The sequence below is a fragment of the Phytophthora ramorum genome (assembly GCF_020800215.1).
Source record: "Phytophthora ramorum isolate Pr-102 chromosome Unknown Phyram_PR-102_s0001, whole genome shotgun sequence".
NCBI lineage: Eukaryota > Oomycota > Peronosporomycetes > Peronosporales > Peronosporaceae > Phytophthora > Phytophthora ramorum.
The window spans coordinates 2,530,619-2,557,580 of NW_027150647.1; the positions used below are offsets into that span (position 1 = coordinate 2,530,619).

At 54.7% G+C, this 26,962-nt stretch overlaps 13 protein-coding genes across 14 annotated transcripts; 7 read left to right on the forward strand and 6 right to left on the reverse strand.

The window, feature by feature from the left end:
- Positions 1-228: 228 nt before the first annotated feature.
- KRP23_442 (putative arabinan endo-1,5-alpha-L-arabinosidase A) lies at positions 229-1,333 on the forward strand (the record flags this gene model as incomplete). The annotated part of the gene is made up of 3 exons (XM_067889141.1): positions 229-501; positions 569-1,178; positions 1,248-1,333. 3 exons carry the CDS (start codon positions 229-231, stop codon positions 1,331-1,333), a joined length of 969 nt encoding a protein of 322 aa, XP_067751001.1.
- A 298-nt stretch (positions 1,334-1,631) lies between these two features.
- On the reverse strand, positions 1,632-2,738 carry KRP23_443 (Arabinan endo-1,5-alpha-L-arabinosidase A; the record flags this gene model as incomplete). Its single annotated transcript, XM_067889152.1, has 3 exons — positions 1,632-1,717; positions 1,800-2,409; positions 2,466-2,738. 3 exons carry the CDS (start codon positions 2,736-2,738, stop codon positions 1,632-1,634), a joined length of 969 nt encoding a protein of 322 aa, XP_067751002.1.
- Positions 2,739-3,259: 521 nt separating this feature from the next.
- Positions 3,260-3,619, reverse strand: KRP23_444 (uncharacterized protein; the record flags this gene model as incomplete). Its single annotated transcript, XM_067889163.1, has 1 exon — positions 3,260-3,619. The coding sequence occupies one exon, from the start codon at positions 3,617-3,619 to the stop codon at positions 3,260-3,262; it is 360 nt and encodes a 119-aa protein (XP_067751003.1).
- Positions 3,620-3,958: 339 nt separating this feature from the next.
- On the forward strand, positions 3,959-4,489 carry KRP23_445 (uncharacterized protein; the record flags this gene model as incomplete). The annotated part of the gene is made up of 1 exon (XM_067896018.1): positions 3,959-4,489. The coding sequence occupies one exon, from the start codon at positions 3,959-3,961 to the stop codon at positions 4,487-4,489; it is 531 nt and encodes a 176-aa protein (XP_067751004.1).
- Positions 4,490-7,691: 3,202 nt separating this feature from the next.
- On the forward strand, positions 7,692-8,090 carry KRP23_446 (uncharacterized protein; the record flags this gene model as incomplete). The annotated part of the gene is made up of 1 exon (XM_067889174.1): positions 7,692-8,090. The coding sequence occupies one exon, from the start codon at positions 7,692-7,694 to the stop codon at positions 8,088-8,090; it is 399 nt and encodes a 132-aa protein (XP_067751005.1).
- A 5,447-nt stretch (positions 8,091-13,537) lies between these two features.
- On the reverse strand, positions 13,538-14,496 carry KRP23_447 (NADH dehydrogenase; the record flags this gene model as incomplete). Its single annotated transcript, XM_067889185.1, has 3 exons — positions 13,538-14,007; positions 14,080-14,230; positions 14,299-14,496. 3 exons carry the CDS (start codon positions 14,494-14,496, stop codon positions 13,538-13,540), a joined length of 819 nt encoding a protein of 272 aa, XP_067751006.1.
- A 1,057-nt stretch (positions 14,497-15,553) lies between these two features.
- Positions 15,554-16,365, forward strand: KRP23_448 (putative NADH dehydrogenase/NAD(P)H nitroreductase; the record flags this gene model as incomplete). Its single annotated transcript, XM_067889196.1, has 3 exons — positions 15,554-15,661; positions 15,737-15,887; positions 15,953-16,365. 3 exons carry the CDS (start codon positions 15,554-15,556, stop codon positions 16,363-16,365), a joined length of 672 nt encoding a protein of 223 aa, XP_067751007.1.
- A 379-nt stretch (positions 16,366-16,744) lies between these two features.
- On the forward strand, positions 16,745-17,737 carry KRP23_449 (Hsp70-binding protein 1; the record flags this gene model as incomplete). Of its 2 annotated transcripts, XM_067889207.1 has the most annotated exons (2): positions 16,745-17,302; positions 17,385-17,438. In XM_067889207.1, 2 exons carry the CDS (start codon positions 16,745-16,747, stop codon positions 17,436-17,438), a joined length of 612 nt encoding a protein of 203 aa, XP_067751008.1. The 2 variants fall into 2 exon arrangements, with proteins under 2 accessions (XP_067751008.1, XP_067751009.1); XM_067889208.1 differs by having other exon boundaries at positions 16,745-17,737.
- An 84-nt stretch (positions 17,738-17,821) lies between these two features.
- KRP23_450 (Phosphatidate cytidylyltransferase, mitochondrial) lies at positions 17,822-19,058 on the reverse strand (the record flags this gene model as incomplete). Its single annotated transcript, XM_067889219.1, has 5 exons — positions 17,822-18,133; positions 18,214-18,339; positions 18,410-18,529; positions 18,593-18,718; positions 18,777-19,058. The coding sequence occupies 5 exons, from the start codon at positions 19,056-19,058 to the stop codon at positions 17,822-17,824; spliced, it is 966 nt and encodes a 321-aa protein (XP_067751010.1).
- Positions 19,059-19,230: 172 nt separating this feature from the next.
- Positions 19,231-20,475, forward strand: KRP23_451 (uncharacterized protein; the record flags this gene model as incomplete). The annotated part of the gene is made up of 4 exons (XM_067889231.1): positions 19,231-19,505; positions 19,578-19,643; positions 19,723-19,788; positions 19,851-20,475. 4 exons carry the CDS (start codon positions 19,231-19,233, stop codon positions 20,473-20,475), a joined length of 1,032 nt encoding a protein of 343 aa, XP_067751011.1.
- Positions 20,476-20,654: 179 nt separating this feature from the next.
- Positions 20,655-21,087, forward strand: KRP23_452 (Protein transport protein Sec61 subunit beta; the record flags this gene model as incomplete). The annotated part of the gene is made up of 3 exons (XM_067889242.1): positions 20,655-20,657; positions 20,723-20,808; positions 20,892-21,087. 3 exons carry the CDS (start codon positions 20,655-20,657, stop codon positions 21,085-21,087), a joined length of 285 nt encoding a protein of 94 aa, XP_067751012.1.
- A 404-nt stretch (positions 21,088-21,491) lies between these two features.
- On the reverse strand, positions 21,492-25,139 carry KRP23_453 (rDNA transcriptional regulator pol5; the record flags this gene model as incomplete). The annotated part of the gene is made up of 1 exon (XM_067889253.1): positions 21,492-25,139. One exon carries the CDS (start codon positions 25,137-25,139, stop codon positions 21,492-21,494), a length of 3,648 nt encoding a protein of 1,215 aa, XP_067751013.1.
- Positions 25,140-25,349: 210 nt separating this feature from the next.
- Positions 25,350-26,942, reverse strand: KRP23_454 (Nucleoporin nup61; the record flags this gene model as incomplete). Its single annotated transcript, XM_067889264.1, has 4 exons — positions 25,350-25,706; positions 25,779-26,330; positions 26,403-26,633; positions 26,706-26,942. The coding sequence occupies 4 exons, from the start codon at positions 26,940-26,942 to the stop codon at positions 25,350-25,352; spliced, it is 1,377 nt and encodes a 458-aa protein (XP_067751014.1).
- Between the last annotated feature and the right edge of the window lie 20 nt (positions 26,943-26,962).

Consider the following 26,962-nt stretch of genomic DNA (forward strand, 5'->3'; position numbering starts at 1 on the left):
GTTTACCGTAGAGGTGTCCACACCGCATTGCAGTTCGCTAGGACAGAGGACCCGTAGGTCCATGTATTACGGTACGGGATCCGAACTGAAGGCCGTTCTTTTCACGGCAATTTTAATTCTTCGGATGGTGAACCGGGAACACACCGCCAGTGTATGACACCGGCAACCTCATTGTAAATTCGCTTTACTTCCAATTTCCTTCCGTCGGTCGCAGAGCTCGTGCTAAACATGGTGAAGGCTCTTTCGTGGTTTGTGGGGCTACCACTCCTGGTAGCAACCGCCGTCAACGGGTACGCAGCTCCGGGTGCGTGCTCTGGCATCTGCACGAACGCGCACGATCCGTCCATCGTCCAGAGTGCTAACGGAACGTACTATCGCTTCTCCACGGGCAACAAAATTGCTGTTCACACCGCGCCCGACATCACGGGACCGTGGAAGTACGAAGGTGCTGCTCTTCCAGAAGGCTCCAGTATCAACCTCAAGGGCAACGATGATCTCTGGGTAGGTAGTCACTGATACGTTCCCAGTTTGTCAGACCATATTCTCACTATTTCTACCACTCTTGTAGGCCCCCGATGTGCACAAGGTTGGCGACTACTACTACCTCTACTACTCGGTGAGCAGCTTCGGCACGCAGAACTCTGCCATCGGTGTGGCTCGGTCCAGCTCTCTGGATGTGGGCACGTGGGAGGACGCCGGAACCACGGGCATCACCAGTGACTCGAGCAAACAGTACAACGCCATTGACCCCAACCTGGTCGATGTCGATGGCGGATACTACCTCACTTTCGGCAGCTACTGGCAGGGCATCCACCAGACCCACATGCGCGACCCGCCGGTCTTGTCCAGTGTCGACCCCTACCAGGTCGGCTTCGCGTCCAACTTCGAAGTTCTTGAAGGACCCTACATCTTCCATCATGGCGACTTCTACTACCTCTTCATGTCGAAGGGCAAGTGCTGCACGTACGACAAGTCCAAGCCAGCCGCAGGGAAGGAGTACCGCGTCCTAGTATGCCGCTCCTCGAAGGCCACTGGCGGCTTCGTGGACAAGGAAGGTGTGGACTGCGCGAAGGACGGCGGCACCATTGTATTGGAGTCGCACGACAACGTGTATGGACCCGGCGGCCAGGGTGTCTACGATGACCCGAAGCACGGACCTATCCTCTACTACCACTACGGTACGCATTCTTTGCCTCCTTGTCTTGATGTTGCTCGCTTGCTAATTGTTATCGGTGTTTCTCGTTTAGTCGACACGAAGGTCGGTTATGCCGACGGTGACAAGCGGTTCGGCTGGAACACAATTGATTTCTCGAGTGGGTGGCCTGTCGTATAAAGAAGGAGCCAAGTGAGACCCAGGTCACAGTAAATGCGTTTTCCAGGCGTCCACTTTACTCAGTCTTGCTGGTTTAGCTCTCTTTTGTTCTCCTAAACAATTCAGATAAATCTTCTCTAACGCACACGTGTCAATTTGCCATTGATGCGTACCTAAGCTCGCCGACATCATGGCAGCTTCACAAGTTGCAATTGCTTTCGTGGGCTGGCAACAGTCCCCACCGAAGACAAAACGCTTATTTGAAGCAGACTACCCGTTTCCTGCTCAATGCTGATGAGCGTGTAGGTTGATCGGGCTATTAGACGGCGGGCCACCCACTGGAAAAATCGAGGTAGTTCCAGCCGAATCTCTTGTCACCGTCCGCGTACCCGATCGTGGTGTTCACTGCAATTTGGCACCCCACAGCGACAAGTCAGTTCGTAAGATATACAGCAACAACACCGAACAAAACAGCGTCCACTGTTACCGTAGTGATAATACAGGACGGGTCCGTAGGTCGGATCATCATACACGCCCTGGCCACCAGGCCCGTAGACTTCTTCGTGCGATTCCAGAACGATCGAACCGCCGCCGCTCGTGCAGGCTGTTCCATCCTTATCCACGAAGCTACCGGTAGCGGACGACGAGCGACACACGAGGATGCGGTACTCCTTGCCTGAAGCGGGCTTGGAGGTGTCGTAACTGCAGCATTGGCCCTTCGACAGGAAAAGGTAGTAATAGTCGCCGTACTGGAACATATACGATCCTTCCAGCACCTCGTAGTCGGACGTGAAGGCGATTTGAGAGGCTGAACCGGAGTGCGCCGTGGGGATGGACTTCATCTCGGCCTGGTAGATATCCTGCCAGTAGCTGCCAAAGTTGAGGTAGTACGTGCCGTCGACGTCGATAAGGTTGGGGTCGATCGCGTTGTAGTCCTTGGACGAGGAGCTGGTAATGCCCGTACTACCGTAGTCCGTCCACGTGCCGATGGCCATGGTAGACGAGCGCGTGAGTCCGATCGCCGAGTTCTGAGAGCCGAAGGTACTCACCGAGTAGTAGAGATAATATTCATCTCCAACTAGGTGGACATCTGGCGCCTACGAGATGCAAAACAAATAAATAAAATTGCTTGAATCAGCGTCATGATGCCTACCCAGAGATCGTCGTTGCCGTCCAAGTCGATGGTGGAGCCGTCTGGCACGGCCGCACCCAAGTACGTCCATGGACCAACAATGTCCGGGGCAGAATGCACCGCAATCTTGTTGCCCGTCGAGAAACGAAAGTACGTGCCATCAGAGCGACGAATAATGGAGGGATCATGCGCGTTGGTACAGGTGCCCGTGCAGGTCTCCGGGTTGACGTAGCCGGCCACCAAGCCAGCCGATAGTAGGAAGGGAAGTCCTCGAAGGACAGGCCAGAGTTTCATCAGCGCGGTGAATCCAAGTACTTCCAAGTATGCGCTGGATAGCGAAATGAACAGTGAGGGCCAGACGCAAGATGAATAGGGCGCTTGAGCTTTGGCTATCATGGTCGCTTCGTATGGATTAATAGATGCTTTCTCATTTCCAAGTGTGCGCGGGATACTGCTGCTTGTAGGGAGCACCCGGGAACGCAGCGGCTCATTTTGCATCCAGGTAGAGGTGGCGATACGATATCCACTTGATGCATTGCACTGAGTGAAAGCGACGATAGTGTGGGAAGGCCAGGTGGGCGTCAAGCGAGCACAATGCAAGCGCAAGGGATGAAGCTCGATGAAAGTTATTTATCTCCTTATTTGGAGCCTTTGAGAGCTTTCAACGCACACAGTTGTTATACCTGCAAATGTGAAGGTCTTCAGTGTGTTTCAAGCTTTGTGAAAATGAGACTTCGGACATACTACCGAGTCTTGAACATTAAGTTTGTATTTCTATTCCATCACTGAATTACGCAGAACTACACGTAGAGATTCTAGTCGAGCTTGCCAACGCCAAAGTTGTTGGTCGTCTCGACCCACTCCTGCGCCAACTCGCTGGCTGGGATCGAGGTCTGGGTCGTCTCACCCGACGGCTTTGCCGTACCCGGGGTGTACTGCTGAGTCTGCTGTTGCTCCGAGCCACTCTTGCTCGTCTGAGTGGAACCCGACGAATACCCAGTAATGATAGGGTACGTCTTGATGGTCTCGAGAGCGGTCGGGCCGTTTAACGACGTGAAGTTACCGCTGCTCACGAGAACGTTCGTCTGGCACGGGCGTCCCAAGAAACTCGTGCACGTATCAGCAGCATCAGCACCGTTGGAGCCGTACAAAGATCCTTCAGTGGCCTTGTACATGGGCTGCTTCGTGTTGTTGAAGTAGTTGCCCTCGGCAAGCACGTAGGCGTTGACGCCGATCTCGAACGAGTGACCTGAGTTGTCACCCCAGTAGTTGTTGGCGACGTGCGCAACAACGTGGGCATCAGCGTTGCCGCCAATCTTGGGAGAACGACCCGAGGTTCCGTGCACGTAGTTGTTGAGCAGGCTGACCCCGGTGTTCTTGCCGTACAGCAGGAACGTCCAGTAGTGGTGGCCGTCGCAAGTGGCGGAGTAGTCGGTGTTTCCGTCGAAGTCCGAGTTGCTGATGGTCATGGTGGCGACGCCAGCCTTGTTGGTGACAACCATTTGGCGGCCGACATGGGACACCTTCACGTGGTCAAGCCAAATGTTGTTCAGCGTAGTCGTTCCCTTGTTGGAGCCTTGCATAAAAATAGCGTCACCGCCCCAGACCACGTGTCGGTTGAGCTCCGTGATGTGGATGTTCTGCAGGATAATGTTGTCACCGTTCAGAGTCATGCCCTTGCCCATGATGACTCCGCTCTTGCCGATACCACGGATAGTCTTGTTGCCCTTGACGTTCAGGCGCTTGAGAGCAGCGTTGTCGTACGTCAAGGTCACTTCCGTGCCGTTGGAGCAACCACCCGTGTTGTTCATGCCACCGGTCTGGATAATCACATCTTGACTCTTGAAGCCGTTGTTCTTGGCCATGCACTCGCGCGTGTAGTCCGGGCGGCATCCAACCTCAGTAGTCGTTCCCTCCGTGCCACGGAAGTCGAACGTTTGGTTAAGAACAATCACAAGCGGCTCCGTGTCATTCAGGTAGGAGATCAGCTCGTTGGTCGAGGTCGGGTACACGACGCTGCCGTTGCCTCCACCGATGGTTCCTGAACCAAGACCGGTGGGCTTGCCAACAGTGAAGGCGCTGGCATTCTTTAAGACGAGAGCTACCGCGGCAGCGAAAGCAAGCTGGATGCGTCCCATGCTGGAGCGTTGAAGAGGTCTTGAGGTCGGCGAGTGAGTTGCAGTGCTCGAGGCGAGGCGAATTTGTAAATGACCGCTGTCTAACGTCGGTGTGACAGGAGTATACCAGTGCTGTTTGAGGGGATGGAGAGCGCCTAAAGTTGTCGTAATGATGCCCGGACGGACGAGCTGTAGCCTTTAGTACGTTGAAGGACACCGGCGCTTTCGCATGTCAAATCCTAGATTTGCTTCCATTCTAGCGGCTGATTAATCCCGCGTGTGGTGGACGGCTGTTGAAAAGTGGTCAGCCGTGCTTTGTTGGAACACGCAGCCAGCCAATTGACCACGAACAGCATGCATTTTTAATTGCCAACTCTTCCGTATGATACGACGGAAGCATACGCAGTTAATCTGCGGTCGCTAGCCCTACGAAGACACTACAGCACGCGAGAGCATCGGTATGCGCATGTGTACACAGTAGTGTCCAGTCCCCGCGGTTCCTGGTTTTGAGTCCGTGACAGTCGGCTACGAGTCCACACGCTCCAGCGTAGGGAGGGCTCGCGTCCGATGTTTGAGCGTTCTCGAGCAACGTATCTGGTATATGTACCGTGGGCTGGCACTCCGTGAATCACGGCTGGTGGGTTGCTTCAGTTTGATGCATGTGTATCCACGTTTGCTCGTGTATGTACACGATTGCACGGGCGTTCGTAGCGGACATTGCATGCCTGAACCACCACGGATATTGTAAGTCTGTCGGCTGTTCGTCGAGAACGAGTGTGTCAACACAAGCAAACGAATCGTCAGCCGTCCTACACTGCGAACTCGTGACTCTACTGTGGCGGCCACAGAGCTTGTGCCGCCACCAATGCGCACGCAGTCCTCATGCACACTAAAGACCACCGCGACAATTGACGAGGCTCTAGCCGGAACGATTGGTCCTCATTACGCAGAAACAAGACGACCATCGACTAACGGGGCCGCGACCGCAAGAATGTGACCAATATTGCCGCGTTGTAGGATGTCGAGTTTGCGTATTTCAGGGCACGCTGCATCCCCCACGATGGTAAGCAACTCGACGTTTGATACGTAGAAGGTCAAGCTCCGCCCGATGAATAGTTTGCCTATGTCGTCCTCAAACGCAGGCATGTTGCCGCTGCGCTGATGGAACCTACTGTATGCACCTGTTTCAAACGGCTCGGTGATCGAGGACGGCGATTAAAAACTTGAACGAGGTTGTGCCTGTCGGCACAAAGAGATACTCACAGCCCGTTCAACGTACTTCAGTGACGCTTGTGGTAGCGACCGCACGAAGCCTGTGTGTGCCGTTCATCTCGGAGTCCGCCACCAGCGCACGATTTGCCAGCTCTACAAGAAAACAGCTGAGTGGGGCGTGAGTACGCACCATGCCGACTGAGTGACAATCGACCTTCATAGTTGATACGATGAACTAGTCGCACTTTCGTTGAAGGCGGATCTGGGATTTCGGCTGGCGCACATCCAAAGATAACGATAGAGCCCCTCTGCACACCGGTTTTGAACATTGGTTGTTCACTGACGGAAACGGCTGTGTGAACATGTACCAACAAATTGATCTCGTCCTCCTTTTCGTGGACCCTGGTCTGACTCAATGGGACGTCTTTAGTCAAAGTGGCTACCTCTGAATCGCAAGGAAGGCGTAAGTTTGGCACATGCGCTACATGGAGAGAAAATGGTTGACACCATCCGCTGCAGCTTGGCGTGGGCACACTGCTCCTCTCGAAGAACAAGTGAGCGGCTATCTCACAAAATCAACCCTCCGTAACGAAGACAGACTGAGGAATAGAAGTACTATTTACTACTGTACCAGCTGCAAGTTGTTGACCATTTCAGGCATATCCACTGAACTCGTTTCAGCTGGCTTTGCCATCACTTGAGATCAGCTGCTAACATGGAAACGAGCGCAGGATTTGAGCGCCGGGTCAGATCCCTCAGAACCCTCAGGATATATAAAATTAAAGATCCTGGCTACGATGTCGTCCGCAGATTAAGGCTACGGTAACACCACTACACCAGCACGACCCTCAACAGTGGTCTTGCTCCCAAACAACTAGCGTTAACAAACGGTCATTCTCAAATTTGCCTCGCCCTGAGCACAACACCCCATCTGCCGACCTCCAGACTACTTCGCTTTTTCATCATGGGGCGTATTCAGTTTGCTCTCGCTACGGCCTTGGCCCTCGTCGCCAAGAACGCTAGCGCTTTCACCATTGGCACTCCGTCCGGACTTGCTGCTGGAGCCACCGGTGGAGGCAACGGTACCGTCGTGTACCCGACCACGAACAGCGAGCTGGTCTCCTACCTGAACTCGTCGGAGCCGCTTGTGGTCGTGTTGAACAAGACCTTCGACTTCCGCGGGACGGAAGGCACGAAGACAGAGCCTGGTTGTCGCCCGCAGTACACTCGCGAGTGCATTGCTAAGAACAACGGATTCAAGAGCCAGGATGTGATCCTCCAGAGCGGTGGCATGACAAACACCGGAGGATGTGACAACGGCACGGAAGTGACGGTGACGTACGACAACGCGGCCCTGAAGCGCATGACCGTCAAGGGAGACAAGACCATTCGTGGTATCGGCAAGAGCGGTGTCATTATGGGCAAGGGTTTGACGCTTAACGGTCACAACATCATCATCCAGAACATCCACATCACGGAGCTCAACCACCACTTGGTCTGGGGTGGTGACGCCATTTACATCCAGGGTACCGACAAGAGCACAACAGCAATGAAGAACATTTGGCTCGACCACATCAAGATCTCCCGTGTCGGTCGTCAGTTCATCACGACGTACAAGGCGAGCACGGACTCCATGACCATCAGTAACTCGGACTTCGACGGAAACACGGACTACTCTGCCTCGTGCGACGGTCACCACTACTGGTCGTTCATTTTCTACGGTGAGACGCGTTTCAGTATGCTGAACAACTACATTCACGGAACCTCGGGCCGTTCTCCCAAGATCGGTGGCGACAGTGCCGCTAACGTCGTTGCGCACGTCGCGAACAACTGCTGGGGAAACAACACTGGCCACTCGTTCGAGATCGGCTCCAACGCGTGGGTTCTTGCTGAGGGTAACTACTTCACGAACACGAGAATGCCTCTGTACAACAAGGGTGAAGAAGGCGCTTTGTACGCTGCGGGCAGTGCGGACGAATGCACGAACTACTTGGGACGTGCATGCGAGGCCAACACCCTGGTGAACAGCGGTAACTTTTCGTCGCGTAATGGCGAGACTGCTCTTGAGACCGTCAAGTCGGTCCCTAGCTTTGTTGACTACACCCTTGAATCGACTGAGACTAGCAGTTCGCAGCAGCAGCAGACGACGACCCAGGCAAGCGGATCGGGGGACCAATCTCAGCAGGAGGTTCAGCAGTACACCCCTGGAACGGCAACGCCTTCGACAAAGACGAGTCAGTCTTCGATCCAGGCAAGTGATGTGGAGAGTGTGTGGGCCGAGACAATCAGCAACTTCGGCGTTGGCCAGATCAATTAAGTGGAAGATGTCGGTGGAAGCGACAGCAGTTGCAGACTCGATTGAATGAGTCCTGGCATAGTGCTGAACGTAATTGTCTTGAACTTTGTAGCGTATAAACCAATATACAGTTGATGGATACGATAAGAATCGTGGCGTGCAGTAGCATTAGAGTTAGTTTGGGTTCTGCTTACCTATCTGGAATAGTGATTAGACTCAGACGTCATTAGGATACCTAAGTGACACTAACGTATCTCACGGAAAACTAACAATAGTGATTAGAGACCATCACCTCAACATGGGGCACAGTAACGCCATAGACTACACCCTTATTATAAACTGGTAGTTTGGATTCGAATAGCGCCCCTGGACTCAAACCCCCAGAATGCACCTACATATTAGTTGTGTACAAACGCTAATCGACATGAACGCGCGTTAGAGCACCCAAATCTGTATCACACGGTTCAAAGGTCCGATGATAATAGTTCGTGGTGGGCTCAGTTTAGTAACAATTCGAGAGCTATTATTTTCGCCGCCACGGTGCGAAGTTCTGGCAGCGCGTATTAATAATAAAAATTATACACAACTCCCAGGCATGCCTCAATTTGCCTATAGTGGATGACGCTCAATGACCACAGTTGTCAGCTTAAGAACAATCACCTTTGGCACATGTAGCAGAGAGAAGAAATGCATTATTAATGATCCATCAACTGTATTTGTTACACGCTACAATATGCAAGACAACATGACTTCTATGGGCCGGCACGTATGTCGCTGCCACCACTCTTACCACTTCCACTTAATCCAGCTTTCCGACACCGAAGTTGCTGTTCGTCTGCTCCCACTCTTTCTCCAAGTCACTCGTTTGGACAGCCAACTTCCTGGAGTCACTCGATTGCTGCTTCGATCCACTCGTCTGAGAAGTCTGCTGCTGCTCCGACCCGTTGGTCTGCGAAGTCTGTTGCTGAGAGCCGCTCGCCTGAGTCGACTGCTGCTGCTGCGAACTGCTCGTCTGAGTGTCCGGCGTGTAGTCGACAAAAGTGGAGTAAGACTTGATCGTCTTGAGAGCAGTCTCGCCATTACGCGACGTGAAGCTGCCACTGTCCACCAGCGTGTTGGCCACACACGCGCGCCCCAGATAACTGCTACACTCATCGCCGCTGCTCGCGGCGTACAAAGCACCATCCGTACCAGTGTACAGAGGCATTTTCGTGTTGCTAAAGTAGTTGCCCTCAGCAAGAACCCACGCGTTGGAGCCGATCTCGAACGAGTGGCCAGTGTTGTTTCCCCAGAAGTTGTTCGCGACGTGCGCAACGACGTTAGCGGCACTGTCGCCACCGATCTTGGGAGAACGGCCCGAGGTTCCGTGAATGTAGTTGTTCAGCATACTGAAACGCGTCGTACCGTAGAAAATGAACGACCAGTAGTGGTGACCGTCGCACGAAGCAGAGTAATCCGTGTTTCCGTCGAAGTCCGAGTTACTGATGGTCATGGAGTCCGTGCTTGCCTTGTTGGTGGTGAGGAACTGACGGCCGACACGGGAGATCTTGATGTGGTCGAGCCAAATGTTCTTCATAGCCGACTGACCACTGTTCGTGCCCTGCATGTAGATGGCGTCACCACCCCAGACCAAGTGGTGGTTGAGCTCCGTGATGTGGATGTTCTGGACGATGATGTTGTCACCAGCGAGCGTCAAACCCTTGCCTTTGATCACTCCGCTCTTGCCGATACCACGAATGGTCTTGTCGCCCTGCACAGTCATGCGCTTCAGAGCGGCATTATCGTACGTCACCTTCACCTCGGTGCCGCCGGTGCAACCACCCGTGTTCGCCATTCCGCCGCTTTGAAGAATCACATCCTGACTCTTGAAGCCGTTGTTCTTGGCCATGCACTCGCGAGTGTAGTCCGGTCGACAACCCGTTTCGGTAGTCGTTCCCTCCGTCCCGCGGAAGTCGAAGGTCTTGTTCAGCACGACCACAAGCGGCTCAGTGGACGCGAGGTACTCCGCCAGCTCGCTGGTCGAGGTCGGGTACACGGTCTTACCGTTGGCGCCACCGGTGGCTCCCGCGGCCAGACCTGACGGCTTGCCGACGGTGAAGGCGCTTGCGTTTTGGGCAACGAGGGCCAATACGGCGACGAAAGCGAGCTGGATGCGAACCATGGTCAAGCAGTGAAGGAGACTTGGGGTCGGGTGCTGGGGTGTAGTGCTCGAGGCGAGGTAAATTGGAAAGTGGTCCTTTGAATTGGCAACAGACCGAAGCTTATGACTTCGTCCGATACTGCGTCGATGCATGTATTGTAGTTGTCTACAATTGACGAGCGCCTGCTTTCAAGAGTGCATATTAAAAGTGTATTAGTCAAGTTCTTGTGAGTCAAATCCCGAGGTTGTTTCAGTGTTAGAGGCTGAGGAGGCGAGTGAGCATTGGCACGGAGTGCTGACCGGGTTTCGCTTCAACTTTCGTGAGGGTACGACGACGGCATATGCCCTATCCGAAGAGTAAGGGCGTTACATGTATTGCTGGAGCTACATGTACGTACACAAGTACAGAGTCTTCACCGGATGTTGCACTAGAACGCACGCAACGTTTCCATATATATTGCTTCCTGCGGCAGAAAGTTGAGTGACTACTTTTATTCATTAATGAATCGCTGGGCAGGCTATCTACCACAAACTCTAGGCATCACCAGATCTCTGGCTCCTCTCTTACTCTCGCCGTCAGGCACTAATATCTATTGGTGTAACGTTGCCGTAGAACTCACACTGTGAACTATATCTTCGTGCCCGAAGAATGTTCGGCAATCTGCAGGGTGGTTGTTGCTCGTACCGTATCGAGTGTCACGTGTGAGCTCGTGTTGACGCTCGATTTGAAGATTGGATGCCAGCCACAGCTGACGATCAGCCGAAAGCAGCTGAAACGTGATCGTTGTATCAATTATGGAAGAACCACACGTGTTGACAGTCCAGATCATGAAGATTTTGTGCGGATAGCAACGCTGTTGGTTTTACATTTCGGGCTTGATTAAGGAGAGACAAGGTGCTTATCATACGCCTCACACCAAATACATACTGGCCCGATTCCCGCAGCATTTTTTTCCGACAATTTTTCCTCCTAAACCTCGCCTGTACAGATCGATGTGTGTGCATGCATTGGTCCAATGAACCGATTCCCGCAGCATTTTTCCGACAGATTTTCCGTCGAAACCTCGCCTGTATAGATCGCGTACAACCCATTGTTTGTGCAAATCGGCTCGATGGCCGATGTTACAGGCACTTTAGTGAAATCAAGTTTATTTGGGTTTAGACACGATTCTAGACAGCCTATAAATCTGTCGGAGAAGGGGAAATCTGTCGAGTTGGCGCAAGCAAAAAGTAAGCAAACGTGTCTGTAAGTGGCAGTTTTCTGTCCAAAGCAATAAACCCTGCCGAAATCAATGGCTTTTTAAATGCTCAAGACGTAACGAACTTCAAAGTTCGCCCTCTCGATCTGTGCTTGCTACCGTTGACGCAATTGTTCTCGATGAACAGCAGGGTAGTTGACTCACAAGAATCCAGACGGCTGTGCGATGGACGGATTGCTGCACCACAGGATCTATTATAGTATTTGGGGTAGTACCTCAGGTTTCATTAGAACCATGCAGAAACGTTTGCCCCTAAATCTACGCAGATCGAACTATAATAACGAGTCCTTGCTGGCATGCCGAGCATCCCAGAACAACAACTCCTAAGAGCATTGTGCGTGAAAACGCAGCTTATAATATATCATGGGGCATTCCAATGACTATGCTCCAAACTAGACCTCGAAAGCCTCAGCAGGGCCCATTGCAGCTTCCGTAATTACACGATCGCGGCGTTGCCTACCATCCGGCACGAACGAATACACCTCAAACTGCAGCCCATCGTATGCCACAGCAGAAAGCACGAACTGACTTTGTGGTTCGCGATTTGATTGAAGCAGCTGAGGAAATTTGTGGCCAACGCATTTGAGAGACCGCCGCATGTTCTGAATTGCCAATGCAGTATTGATATTGGGCAGAAGCTCTAGTTGCAAATGACCCTGGGTCTTCCGTATCTTGTTCGTCTGAATTCTTAGACCTATTTTCATATGAGTCAAATCTCTCCTAACTAACGCATGTGCTGCTCGCTTTTGGCCACACAGCTGGTGGGTCATGCAAGGGTACGGATCCGCTATTTTTTTAAGTCTGATTCTCTGATTCGAGACAATCAGGAGTTTTGTATAATACGAGGAAAATACTACGCGCAGCACTATGCCGCACACGTATTGATCTTTTCTTGCGGCTGGGCCAAACGTTTCATGGGTTAGAGAGCTTGTTCGGCTGAGGCTACTCGAAATAAGGCAATAGTTCGATTGGCCTACCAGTCCAAGACTCATTTGCCAGAATCGCAAGCAAAGGTTCGTCGATGTGGTAGATATCATAAATCGAAAGTTTACCGACCGTATGCCTGCAGGAAAAGTTGCCAAAAGAAACCCTTGGTTCTGGTTGCTCAGCTAGGAATTAGTATCCTCGCGGGCTAAGGTTTAGGACTATTACACAAATTCACGCCATCTACATGCCCACTGGATTTGAGATTTGGCAGTTGACGAGCAGCGAAAACTGAGGTCACCCTGACCGGTTTTCATAACCGATACCAAATATGAGAGAATGCATGAACAAAGTTGAACTGCTGGGTCTTGGAATTCGGATGGTACACATCCGAAGATACACTCACCTTTGCGGCCACCCGACTGGTCGACGACGGAGACCGTGTAACATCCGAAGCTCAAAAGCGGGTTGGGAGCCCGCCCGTGGTGTTGATAGACTGGATTGGTGCGCTGTACTGGAGCTGAGCGCATTGACTACCACTGACTGAAGCCGGAGATATACGTATCTGTGTTGGTAATGAGTACATTGAGCGTCCGAAGCCTGCCTTCCATTAAAAGAATCGGACTCACGAAGCTGTTGTTGGTTGTTGAGGAAAACTATACAGAATATGGCACGGTATGCTCAACAACTAGCCCACGAAGGCACGGGTCGTCCGCCCAAGATCGGAGGTGAGAGCTAGGTCAATCTGTCGCCAGCAACTAGGCCCCGACTTCGGTGCTGGAAAGCTGGATTAAGCCGCAGTGCATGCAGTGAAAGCGACAACAATAGACACGATTGAATGTCCTAGTGTTGTCAAAGACAACAACTTGCCTTGTGTGAAATCAAATACAATCGATAATCGTCGCTTGTAGAAGCTGGCAGTATGAACGGCGGCGGACTTAGAGAGCACAGTCCTCGGTTAAACGAAATTTGTGTCGAGCATTTGTTGCAATACCAGACTTGCTGCTTCGTTTCAACGATAAGCGCCACACACACTACACGTTCAATAGGCAAATTTCAAGTCAGTGCTTTAAGGTGCATGCTCAAACAACCGAGCAACGCCAGTCTACGTTGCCAAAAAAAAACTAAACACTTTCCTCTAGCATCTACTTGTCCGAGAAAATACCCTCGCTCGACTGTCCGAACTTACCATCGAAGAAAACCTCCGTGGGATCCAGTCGCACGGACGGCTTCTCCGGCTTGGCAGCCGGGTTCGGGTGGCCGAGTGCAATCACCACGGGCACACCGTAACGGTCCGGGATATCTAGTGCGTTCCTCACACGGATCTGGTCGAAGCCTTCCATAGGGCACGTCGCAAGTCCGTGCACTTGAGCGGCGTAGAGAAACGTAGCGGCGGCGAACGTCGTCTGCTTGAACGCCCACGCCTCCGTCGACACATTCGAGGGCGCGGGCTGCAGCGGCGACACGGCCGTAGCAATGGCCGCACGAAGCCCGCTCGCCACGACACCTTCTCCCGAGAAGAGCCGCACCACGTGCGGCATGTTGCCCACAAAGTCCGCGGGGGCGCCATTGTCATGTGCCAGCTTCTGCAGACGCAACACGCGCTTGCTGGGCTCTAAGAGGTCACACAAAACACAGCACCACTTCATTAGTCTCTGCTGCGCTGTGCCCTTGCTGTCCAACGTACCACAATCAGCAGCAAAAACAGCCACCACGGGGGCTTCCGTGACCTTGCGGGCGTTGCTGTCCATCATGGCTTCCGCCAGCTTCTCGCGGTCCTTCTGCTCGCGCACCAGCACGCAGGCGTACGGCTGCGTGTTGAAGCCCGTGGGTGCGCGCTGGGCGAGCAGCAGTAGCGTCAGTACCTTTTGTATTGTAAAAATGCAATTGCAGAGCTGTCGTGCACCAGTGTGAGCTTGAGGATCTCCTTGAGCGTCTTGTCCGGCACGGCGTCCGGCAGGAAGGCCTTGCACGCGTAGCGCTCCTCGATGGCGGCGCCCAGCGTCTTCTGGGCGCTGCTAAGTGCGCGGGTCTGGGTGACGGCGGGGCGCAGCAGGCCGGCGGTTGCCGTGCGCAGGAGTCGGGGCGAGGAACGCAGTGCCATGATTGAAGAGAGCTGGGAAGTGAGGCTCGTCGTCTCGGGTATTTTACAACAATTGGGGACCCCTCTTCTGGGATATGCCTCTTGGGGAACCCTCAGAGATTGCCTTGACATGGTAAACAAGACCTTCAACGCAGACTGGCAGTCTTTGGAACGGGGCGTTTCCATTTGCAGCGCAAAGAGGTACATGTACATGTACATGTATTACTGTAACGCTAGCGATGGTTCACGCAAAAGGGATGAACTTGCGCGGTTGTTTCGGGGCGATCCGACAGCTTGCCCTTGGCTCTCCATTTCACCGCTTCGCCAAGCAAAGTCGCCTCAATTACAAAACTCTGTTGCAGGCTACAGTTTGCAGCATCTCAGGCTGTTGCCCACTAACACGGGCACGGTGAATCCGTGATGCACTCCAAGCACCCGTGCCACTTCTCCTGCAGCTCGTCCGCCTAAGCAAGGGTAACAATTGTCGTCTGGATGTACAGTAGCTGCCTAACAACCGCTGCAAACCCTTCCACTCTGCGTGACCGTCATTGCTGTGAAAACGCATCATCCCCGTGCTCCATCGTAGAGTCTATGAGGTCCTCTATGAGCTCGTGTCAGTATTGATATTACGAGTTGTGCACGGAGATAACGTGTCCAGATTTCCATGATTGCGTACCGTTTCCTCGGACAAAGGTTCTTGACATTTTGCCACCGATAATTATCCGATACTTGGATGGTCTGAGACTCTTGACATCAGCACATAGCCATTCTCGGAAGGCCTTGTTTCGTGCTTGGGTTTCCAGGACGTGCATCAGTTTACGATTCCGGCGCACGTACGGCGAGGTAGAGAGAACCCTGCACAGCACTGTCGATTCTCCATGCATACGCAGCCACACTGAAGTTTCGTAGCGACTGACGCAGCAATTCGAGTCGAGTCGCTTTGCCTATTCACGGGTCCATGATTACGGAAACACCTTGAGGTATCTTCTGGGCGGGGTCATGAGCAGGGCGGGCAGGGCAGCTTGGAATAGTGCATGTCACTTTTGAATTGACCGTTCATTCATCACAATCAACCAAGATGGCCGAGCAACTGGGAGCCGCGATCCGCGAGCGCTACGCCTGCAAGGCGTTCCTTTCTGAGCCCGTACCGGAGCAGACGCTCCGGGAAATTCTGGAGCTGACGCTGGTGAGCTTTACCAGATAGAAAGGAAATCGTCGTGGCCGTTGACGTGCTCACTCGATGTGTTTGATGTCATTGCAGCGAGCCCCGACGGGATTCAACACGCAGTCGTATCAAGTCATTCTGATGCGTACGCAGGAGGACCGCGAGAAGCTGGCGAGTGCCATGATGGACGCGAATGCCCGCAAGGTGAAGGAAGCCCCCGTCGTGGCTGTCTTCGTAGCGGATTGCGGTAAGTTGTGCACTCGCGATGTTGAGTTGGAAGCGCTGACGTGTTCGATGTTACGTGTTCTGCAGAGCCCAGCAAGAACGTGGAGCGCATGCAGCAGCTGAACCGCGACAATGGCGCTCCGGACGCCTTCGTGAACAACATCCCGCCTCTTGTCGAGCTGTTCTCGGGCGAGCACGACCCCAACGTGTCGACTGAGGCGTGGGCGTACAAGCAAACGACCTTCGCGGCTGCCACCTTCCTGTACGCGGCGAAAGTACACGGGCTCGACACATGCCCGATGGAGGGGATGAACCAGGCCGACCTCAAGAAGGTGCTGAACATCCCCGCCGACCGCTACAGCGTCCCTGTGGTGGTGGCGCTGGGCCACGGGAACCCCGACGCCAAGCCTGCCAAGCTGTCGGTACGCTTCCAGCCCACGGAGATTTTCTTCGAGGGACAGTTCGGCCAGCCGATCGAGAAGCTGTTCGCTGGGAATTAGAAGAGCGTTGTCTTGGCTGTCTTGACTAAAAGCGCTTGGCACACGAATATACCTTGAAACCGAGAGCTGTGCGTATGATCAACCGTTCGTGGCCATCCGAAGGAAATGCACGCTGGCATATTGCCTGGAAAGCAAGGCATGCAAGCTGCCACAGGTACAAGACACTTTTAAACTGGATTGCAAAAGAATTCAAGCATGTACCCGTGAGCTCAAACAACAAGCATCAAAGCTTTCGCTTCAACAAGCCCTTTTTCTAAAATTTACATTTTTGGAATAATCTAGATTATTCCCGAAGTTTTTGCTTTCAGCCAAGCCATTCAACGTCAGTCCGACACAAGGCAAATCACTGACAAGTACGCACTCGCAAGTTGCAACAACCATGGCAGACCAGGCTAAGTGGCAGGCGCTGATGAAGTGGACCATGAAGCAGACGGACGGCACGACGCCGATGGAAGCCACACCCATCTCCGAGGACAAGCGCCGCTTCTTGGAGATGGTCATGAACGAGGGCGTGATCGATGAGAACGAGCGCGTCAAGGACATTCTGCGCATCCTCGAGGGCGAAGACCCGCGGCTCGTGTTCGCCGCCGAAGACGGCACCATCGCGGACGAGGGCAACGAGCCGTCTCCCGAGGAGCTCGCGCAGTACAAAGACACGCTGCTGGACGAGCTGCTGACGCGTATCGACCAGGTGGACAACGCGCAGAACTTTGTCAAGATGGGCGGCCTGCGCGTCCTGACCAACGTCATGCAAAAGTACGCGCAGGCTTCGTCCCGCGCATTGGCTGCAGAGGTCTGCTCCGTCGTGGTCCAGAACAACCCATTCTGCCAAGACGCGGCGGTGGAGGCGGGTCTGCTGGAGGTGCTGTGCACGTTGGCGCGCGAGGACGAGGACACCACGTGCCGCGTGAAGGCGCTGCTGGGCATCTCGTGTTTGGTTCGTCACCACGCTGCGGCGGAGGCGAGGCTCCTGGGGGACAGCTGCAAGGGACTCGAACTCCTGCGCCAGAACTTGGCAGGCGCCACGGATATCCGACTGCAGCGCAAGTCGCTGTTCTTTCTGCGGTATCTGATCCGCAACGCTCGCTCGACGGCGGACCAGGTGCTCGAAGCCGATTTCTTCATCCAAGCAACAGCGGCGTTCATCACCCACGAGGACGTCGACTTGTGCGAGAGCGCGGTGGAGGGACTCGCGGAGTTCGCCATGATCGGCCCCAAGTTTATGGCCGCTTGCAAGAGGCCCGAGTTTGAGCTGGTCGCCAAGTGCAACCAGCGCATCAAACAGATTGACGCACTAGATGGAGAGGACAAGGAGTTCGCACAGGAGACCAAGACCCGGGTGGAATACCTCAAGAAGGTGCTGACCGTCTAAGTAGTCGACAATAGATAGATAAATTTGAACACGCTTTTCCGGCGATCCCTTGGACATTAGCTTCTTCAAAGGTGTCTAGCAATGTCACTTCTTGGGGGTTTTGAAATAGGTGCGTTGCAGCTTCTGGGCGACGTAGACGATCGATTTCACGCCGCCAGCAGTGGCAATGCCCTTAATACTTTGCGACCGGCTTGACCGGAACACGATCGTCGCGATGACGCGCTGCAATTGCTTTTTAGTGACAGCTTGGTGATCAATCGCCTGTGATTTGGTGGCAAGACGATGAAGCACATTGGTCGGCAGAGCCTCCACGATGGTTTGCCTGGTCTTGAGGTCGTTGCTATTGGCGAGCAGCATGTCACCGTCGGAGAGCGAGCGAGACATAAACGGCGAGTTCTGTCGTGGAAATACATTGCATCACCGATTCATCAGCCATGCACCGAAGGCAGCACCATCAAAACGTGAAGTTTGTTTACCTGAATTTTGCGTTGGTAGAGCTCCCGGAATGACTTAAGGTTGCCGTCCACAATATTGCGCACCTTCTTCGGGTTTTCACCGAACGTCATTCGGAAGTCTCCCAGGTACGAGATACCTGCGATCTTCTACTCAGTGACAATTGACAAGCAATGAGAGTTAGTCTTCCTTTCGCAACTGACCGCAGCTTTCACCTACCATGTACAGATCCTGCTCCGTAAATTTCTCCGGCAAACAAAGCAGTGCATAGTTCAGTGCATGGCTCAGATTCGTCGCGCTGGCTACCTGGATGTCTTCACTCGTAGAAAGGATGCTAACCTGTAGCAAAGACAAAAAATGAGTCTCCGTTGACTGTCATCAGCCACATACCAACCAACGTACGGGCTTGTGCATTCTGCCGCTCAGATACAGCGTCTTCCAGGTGAGTAGATCCTCACACAGCGTCTTGGTACTCACGACGCCGTACTTGATGAGTCGCGTCCCGAGTAACTTGCCCGTGAGAGGAACCTGCCATTCTCAATCAGTCTCTCTGATTGCTACCACTTGCAACATATTTATATTTTACCAGTGTATTATAGTAGACGCCGGCGCCAAAGTTCTCCTGGAAGGCGGCGATGTTGGCGGCGCCCAGATACTTGAGCACCGAGTAGTGCTGCGGGTTGCGTGCAATGTTGAGCTCGTGCCAAGCCTGCGGGTCGTCCACTGCGAAGACCAGGTCTACCATGCTGCCACTGGCGTCGTGGTTCTTCTGCTGAAACACGCCCGATCCGTATGCCATGGTGAAGGCTACGCGAGGGAACGTGGCGTCCAGCGCCTGCGTCAGCGCCGCCGCCAAGCTCGTCGCCATGCTCGCCTGCCGTTGATTGCCAACAAGGATGTAAACCACCGCAATCAGCAACATACGTGTATACCACATAATTACTCATTATAAAGCATATACTTGTGTGGATCACACTACTGAAACCTGCTATATGGGATAGTGCACCACTTCAACTATTTAAAGCTGGTTGACTGGCAAAATGCTGCGGCGGGCGATGCGAGCTGCGCTGGTCGTGATATGCACCTTGGTTGGAATTGCTGCGAGTGTGAGTGTGCCTGCGACAACGTGCTCTATCACTGCTGCAAGTGTTTCGAACTACGCTGCATCGACTTCAACTGCTGCTGCGGTGGTCGAGAAAGAGGACTGCAGTGTGGACGTCGTCAGAGTGGCGACAGACAGCGATGGAACGACGCAGCTGGATTTGAGCAGTAGAGAGATCGTCTATGTGAAGAGCTTGCCATCCGTCATGAAGCTGTACGTCGTGTTGCTGTTGCTGCCGCGGTGCTGTTCATGCAACTCACAGCTTTGCGTTTGCTGGTGCTGAAGTTACCTCAACAACAACAGCATTGCGAATTTGGGAAACGCTTCGATCCCGTCTGCCGTTCAGACACTGTACGTTTGCGTGGCGTATATTTTCTTTTCCTACTTGTGTACTGAACAGACTTGGATGCATCCAATTGATGGCGTGCAGGGACCTATCGATAAACGTGTTTACTTCATTGCAAAACTTTACCTTCCCGAATAACCTCGTTAGATTGTAAGTGGTGCTGCCAAGTAGATGTATAGCGTCGATTGACTGGTTCTCTTCTGCTTTTGCAGCTACGCGTCAAATGGCGAGTTGGCGAGCCTGCGCAATGTATCGTTCCCAAGCACGGTATCGACGCTCAACTTCTCAAATAACCCGATCACGTACGTTGGCGGAGTCGTCTTCCCGAGCTCGCTGAAGGTTTTGTCCATCACGTCGACTGGGAAGCTCGCAGAGTTCGAGGTTCGGCAGACGGACGCCACACTGTTCGCGAGTCTGCAGACATTCAACGTGTCCAAGACGACAAGTCTCACGTGCTCCGACGGTGACGCCGTGTATCGTTACGTACAGGACACGCTGCTGTGCGTGCTAGCGGACGACGCCTTCAACAGCAAGTACGGCGTAGGGGAGACCAGTGCGAGTGGTTCCGCAGACGTAGCCGCAATCACAATCGCCCCAGAATTAGCGGAAGCCAGCAGCTCTCGCCGCTCGAAGTTCTTGCTGTTCGCGGCCGTCTCGCTGTCGCTGGCCTTCGCGGGGCTCATGGGCATGCTCGCCCCTCGAACGCTGTATGAGCGCTACCAGAAGAAGAAGTACCTGAACCTCCGCAAGAAAAGGCAGCTGCAACAACTGCAGGTAGTCAAGCCCACGGTTCTGCAGCTTCCCAACGACCCCAATGCAACGTACTGGGACCTCTAGGTTAACTTGTAAACTACAAGTTGCCTTTCTCACACGTCACACGTTGTTCGTCGCACGATCGCGTCGTACTTAGCTCGAACCCACGGTACGCCCACTTTGATACGTGGCAGCAGCTCCAATTCCCCCTCGACTTTGGATCGACCTCCTCATAATCGAACCGAGACACAAGACAGAAAACAATGGTGCGCGCTTTAGGACTCCCTGCTGTCTATAGGCCCCGCGACTGACTCGTTCTCGTTCTTTGCAGGCTGTGGGCACGAACGGAGCTTTGACAGGCAAGAAGCCCGCCCCGACGGCGTCAGCGGAAGGCGCGGCGGCCAGCGGCCTGCGCAAGTGAGTGGCAAAGTAGCAGTTCACGCCCTTCATAGTTTATACTAACGTTCGTGGTTTGTTTACTTTGATGTGCTTCTTTCTAGCCGGCGTCCGGTGGCGGCGGCACGCTCGGGACAGAACACGGGCCGCGGCATGGGTGGCAGCTCGGCCGGTATCCTGCGCTTCTACACGGACGACTCGCCGGGCCTGAAGATCGGTCCCACGACGGTGCTGGTGAGCTGCCTCCTATTTGTGGGCTTCGTGGTGCTGCTGCACGTGTGGGGCAAGTTCCGCGGGTAGAGCGGCGACTCCATAGACAACAGGACAGCAGATCACATACCCGACGCCGACCACGAGCTATGAGCAGTCGAGTTCCTCTTTGGACCAAGCAGGAAAGACAGCGGCGTACGGTGTAGCAGTTTTTTTAGTATAGGAGCTTGCGCCCATTCCTGTGAGCGGTTAACCAGAAGCAACAAGGACGAGGATGCAAGCCTGCAGTTGCTGGGAGTGGATGAGTGTCGTATGTCTAGTGAGAAGTACAAGATGGAGAAGCTGGTGGAGTGAGGGCAAACACAAAAGCTCTAGGGTCTATAATAGGTGGGCTGGGCCTTATGGAGGACACGCGACTGCAGCACGACTGCGATTTCGTGGCTCGTCCGATAGGTCACGCGTTCCTCCAAGTGGTAAGTGGCTGACGACTTTTCTTACTCCTCGGCGATGGAGCGTTTGCGCTTCTTCTTCTGCTTGTCCTTGGGACTCTTGCTCTTTCCCTTGCTCTTCTTGGTCTTCTTTGCTGCCTCGTCGTGCTCGGGCATGAGCTCGTCTTCGCCTTCTACCGGCGTCTTCTTGTCCGTCTTGGCACCGTTAGTAGCCACGAACGGGATACCGGCAGCCTCGGATACCTGCTTCACCATTCCCTTGACGACCGGCGACTTTGACTCCACGGCCTGCACAGCCGTCACGACTGCGCGGACATCGGCCTCCGTGGCCTTCTTGTCCTCTGACGCGTGCCAGAACTTGACAAGCTGCAGCGCGAACATCATCACGACCTTCATACGCTTCGCCTTCAGCTGCTGCACATTCTGGGGGGCGAGTTGCCGTACAAGTGCCGTCTTCAGCGACTTCTGAACACGCTTGAAGGCGCTACGCTGAGCCGCAGACAGCTCACCACTCTGCTGCAGCTTGCTGGCGCCGCGAAGAAGCACCGTCAGCAGGCGGAACACCTCGCACTTGGAAAACTCGTCGATGGCTGCACGCACCTCCGATTCGTCGGCGGTCTCCTTCTCCGTCGCCGCGGCGACAGCGGTAAGAGGCTCGAGCAGCACACGAGCGCCAACAGCGGGGGACTTGGTCAACAGCTCCTCGAACGATGCACGCGGGAAGCGAGAGTGCTTCTTTGTGAAAGCATCCAGAACGGACGCGCGCATGATCTTCTGCACTTCCTCCCCAGCAGAAGCCTCGCTGGTGCAGATCACACGGACAAGGTACACAACAGCGGTAGACGCAACCTTGCCGGCGCGGTCCTTCTCCAAAGCCGTTGTGTGCACAAGCTCGACAATCTGGCGAAGAGCATCGAGTGCTTCGGTCTGAGCAGCCTCGCCAGACGGAATCTTGTCCTTGGCACGGAGCACCTTGTGAAGAAGCACAGCCTGCAGGCGATCCCGAAGCACAAGCTTCTCCACATCCGCGTTCTGCACGCGAGCAAGGACACGGAACAGCGGGGCAACCAGCGACAACACCAAGGCGTTGTGCTTAGCCGTCGCAGCCTCGGTCTGCTCAGGGCGCTGCGAAACAAACACCTGAAGCAGGTCCAAAACGCGCAGCTGGAAGTGCATGGTCTGCAGACGAGAACGCTTGAGATCCTTCTTGCGCTGCGAGCGGTGCTTCACCTGTCCGACGATAGCAGCAAGCGCCAGATCCTCCTGGTGCAGCGCCAACAGCTTCTTGTCATTGCGGAGGGCATCGGACACAGCGTTCGCCGACGACAGCATCACCTCCTCCTCCTCTTCGTCTTCATCCTCATCATCGTTTTCTTCTTCGTCCTCACCATGCGTCACTGGGGAAAACTCATCGTCCTCCTCGTCCCCGGCAGCAGCCTCACCATCAGGCGCAGGCTGCAGCACGTTCACCATCGTTGTAAGACAGTCACCGTTGAGCAGCGGCAGCAGCGAACGGAAGACCTGTGCCACGATTTCACGCAGCGCGCTCGAGTCTTGCGACAGCAGACTCAGCAACAAGTCCGTAAGCACCACCACCGATTCCTCCTCACTCTCCTCGGACTCCTTCTTTTTGCTCTTCTTGCTCTTCTTCTTTGTAGGTGTAGCCTTCTGCTCACGCGCAACAAGCTGAGTGTAACACTTGTCTAGATCAGCAGCCACCACAGTGGCGTCCTCGCGCTGATCGTCATCCAAAAGCTGGAGTCCAGCGCTCATGAACAGCAGAAGGAACGTCTCGCTCAGAGGCCGGTGCGTCGCAGACTTCTTCGCGTTCTCCTCCTCGTCTTCAGCCTCCTTGTGGCGCAGGGCGTCAACATGGCCAACCAACGCAGTAAACTGCTTCGTGACCTCCTCGCTCAAGGGCTCACTCAGCACAGCAACAGTGCTGTCCGTCTGCATTTCCTGAGCAATCGAGAAAATGCGGCTCAGCACGCTAGCGCTGGCACGCGCGCCATCAGCACCCGAGAGACCCAGGCTCAACAGTGAAAACAGACGTGTCTTGGTGTAGTTCGAAACGTTTTCCGTGAGGGCAGGCGTGGCTGAGGCCGCCTCCTGCACGACCTCATCATCTGCAGACTTGCTGCTCTTCTTGGCCTTCTTGTTCTTCTTGCTCTTCTTGGACGGAGTGGATTCAGCTTCGCCGGACGGCGTGAAGAACGAGTGGAACACGAGGAAGCGCAGCACGTCGTCCTGCAGCTTCTTCGTTTCACCGCTCGCCTCGTTCTTGGCGCTCAGCTGCTCTGTAAGAGCGGTCACCATAGTCTCCACAGCCCACACGCGAGCGCGGTCTGTGCGTCGCTTAATCGACTCTTCACGCTCCTTCTTCTCCTCGAGCTCCACGAGTGCTGCATAGCCACCAGCACTCAGTTTCTGCTTTTTCTTGGGCTTTTCCTCCTCTTCTTCGTCGTCGCTATCAGCGGAAGCAGCCGTCACCAGAATGGAAAGAGGCGACGCGAACTGCTTGCGGAAGAAGTGGAAAAACTCAGCAGGCGCACACGCCGCGAAAGACTTGAGGCAGTGACGCGCAGCTTCGTGCAGATAGTTTCTCTTGGCAACAGCGTTGTTGTATAGGCACTTGACAAAGCGCGGTGTGAGGATAGCTCGCAGCACGGGCGCAGGCAGCTTGGGCGCGACGAGCTCGAACAACTTCAACGCCAAACCCTGGCGTTCGTGGCTTGTAGGGGCGCTGTCGTCCGCGTTGTTGCCACCGACAAGTGAGTTCTCCACCAGCACCGTCCAGCTCTCCTGGAACAGCTCGCCATCAAGCTTGGCCGACGCATCTTCTGTCGGGTTGAGCACGTAGCCAAACACTCCAAACCAAGCCGAGTGTACACGCGGGTAGCATCCCGACGATCCCCGCAGTGGACGCGCCAGCAGGTGTACATTGTGGCGCTGCAGTGCGTTAACCGCCGCAAAGTTCGCCGGCAGCTGCTTCATCTGTTCTTCATCTTGGTCGATGCCCGTGGCATGCAGGTATCGCTGCACACCAACGGCGAGCAGCACCTGGTCGGCGTTCCAGGCCTCCACACCTTCTTCCTCGCTACCCTTGGAGGGCTGGATCTTCAGGCAATTGTGAATAGGAGCAGCCACTTCCGTCAAGAATTGATCCGCCGGCACATCCGCCAGCAGCGTTAGCGCCGCTTCGTAGCACGTCTCGCGGAACCACCGCTTGAACGCGGCCATCTCCAGCAGCTCCTTGACCACGGCCACCAGCAGCGGCAGGTCCGCAGCGAGTCTGCCAGAGCGGTGCAGTGCCAAGAGGCCGAAAAGGCGGCCGAACATGTGCTCGCGCTGCTCCATGGGCTTCATGGACGAGTGCACCTCCATGGCATCACGCAGCAACTCGTGCGTGCTCTGCAGCGCCAACTGCGTGGGGAAGGCGACCAAGAGACCGCTCAGCGCTGTGCTGAATCCTTGGCGAGCGGCGTCGCGCGACGAGGCCAAGCCGCGCACCAGACGCTTGAGCGTGTACTGCACCTCGGCATCAGCCTTAGCGCTGCTCTGCAAGTGCGCGAGCAACTGAGCTGCCGCCTGCGTGCGCACATCGCGGTCGCTCTCGGCCAGCGTCCAGAACAGCTTGAGGAAGTCGCCCTTCTGCGGAGACGCCGGCGGCGTCGGCTCCTTCTTGGCGCCCATGACTACAGAGCAATTGTGACCAGGGTCGCTATTGCGGCTGCTCACCTTGACTGGTGGACGCCGATCGACCTGGGAAACTTGATACGGATATGTAGTGCTGAAGGGATTGTGGAGATGGCTACACTCTGATAGTCGTTGACGTTGCCGTTTGACGTGGGTGTTGTATGCACTGCATTACTAGTATGCATTGTTGAGACTAGCGGGCACGCATTAGGACGAGGCGGCGGCCGACTCGAGCGCCTTGATCAAGTCGTCTACTCGCGCGGCGTTCACCTTGAGCAAGAACTGCGTCAGCTCGCCGCCCTCCACCTGCAGCGCCAGCGTCACGCCCGTTTTCTTGCCCTTGGCCTCATGCGGATGCACCACCATGCCCTTGTACAGCGCCGAGTTGAGCACAATCTTGCCGATCTCGTTACGGACCAGAATCCGCGCGCTCTTGGTCTGCTTGTTGACCAGCACCTTGAGCGGGTGCACGCCCTTGTCCGCCCAGCGCTTCTCGTCCTTCTTGAACTCGAAGATCTTGGCCTTGTCGGCGTCGAACGTGCAGTCGTCGTCGGGAGAGTCACTCTGCATTGGGAAGGCAAAGCGTACGATGTTAGATTCAGTTGCAACAAGATAGCAATGACTCGGCACACGAACCTTGATAATCACAGTAGCTTCCTCGCGTCCGATGGTCTCTTCATCTTCGTCCTGGGCTGAAGCGCCGGTAGTCGAGGCAGAAGTCGAAGCGGGAGTAGTGCTGCTCAGGTTGCCAAATGAGAAGCCGCCAGTGGTAGGGGTGGATGAAGCTGCAGGTGCTGCTGGCTTGGGCAGAGCTCCGAAGGAGAACGCAGGCATGACCTTCTCCCCAGCATCCGAAGACTTGGCGGAGAAAAGCGAGTTGCTGCTACCACCGAAAGAAAAGCCTCCAGCACTAGACTTTGCTGGCTCGTCAGCGTTTTTAGCGGCAGTGTTGGCGCCACCGAACGAAAACCCACCGCTAGCGGGAGCCTTCGCCAACTCGTCGTCTTTTTTCTTAGTCGCAGCGCTGCTGCTACCAAACGCGAAAGACGAACTCGACGGAGCAGAAGCGGGAGCTGGGGCCGCGCTGAACGAGAACGGAGCAGGAGCCGCACGCTTGGACTCGTTGATAGCAACCGGCTTGGTGGACACGTGCTTGGTGGCAATCTCACTCGCGTACTTCAAATAGTCCTACAAAAGTCGTCAACACCGCACTCAGTCTTCACCGTTTCCTCATCAACAACCCCATCAATTATTACACACCTGAACTGCCGCCACCCAGCTCGCGCTCGGGTTCTTCTGCGACTGGCCGTTCACGAAAGCCAGGAAGCCCTTGTTGAGTGCCTCCATGGCCTCCTGGTACGAACCCGAGGCCGACACATTCGAGCTGCTGCTAGCCACACTATGATTCTCAGCTGTCAGGTTACCAGCACCCGTAAGACCCGAAAAGCCAGCGAACGGGTTGGAGCTCGCGGGCTTGGCCGCCGTCAGACCCTGAGCAGCAAAACATCATCAAATTAGTGGAACCCCGCAGTGAACCCCGTAGCGTAAACGGGTTAAACGGACCTGGAACCCTCCGAATGGGTTGCTCTTGGCCTCGTCATCTGCTGCCTCCGCCGCCTTGGGCTTGGCCGCCACTGGCGGACGGTTCCCGACCCGCGCCTTGACGATTTTGCGCTTGCGGATGGAGTCCTCGCTGGCGCGCTGGAAGCCGATCTCGAACGAGTCGGCGCTCACGTCGTCGTCTGCGGCCTCGTACTCCTCGCGGCGCATCTGGCCGTTCTCATTGCGGCGCTTCGCCATGTTCGCCTTGCCTGGTTCGA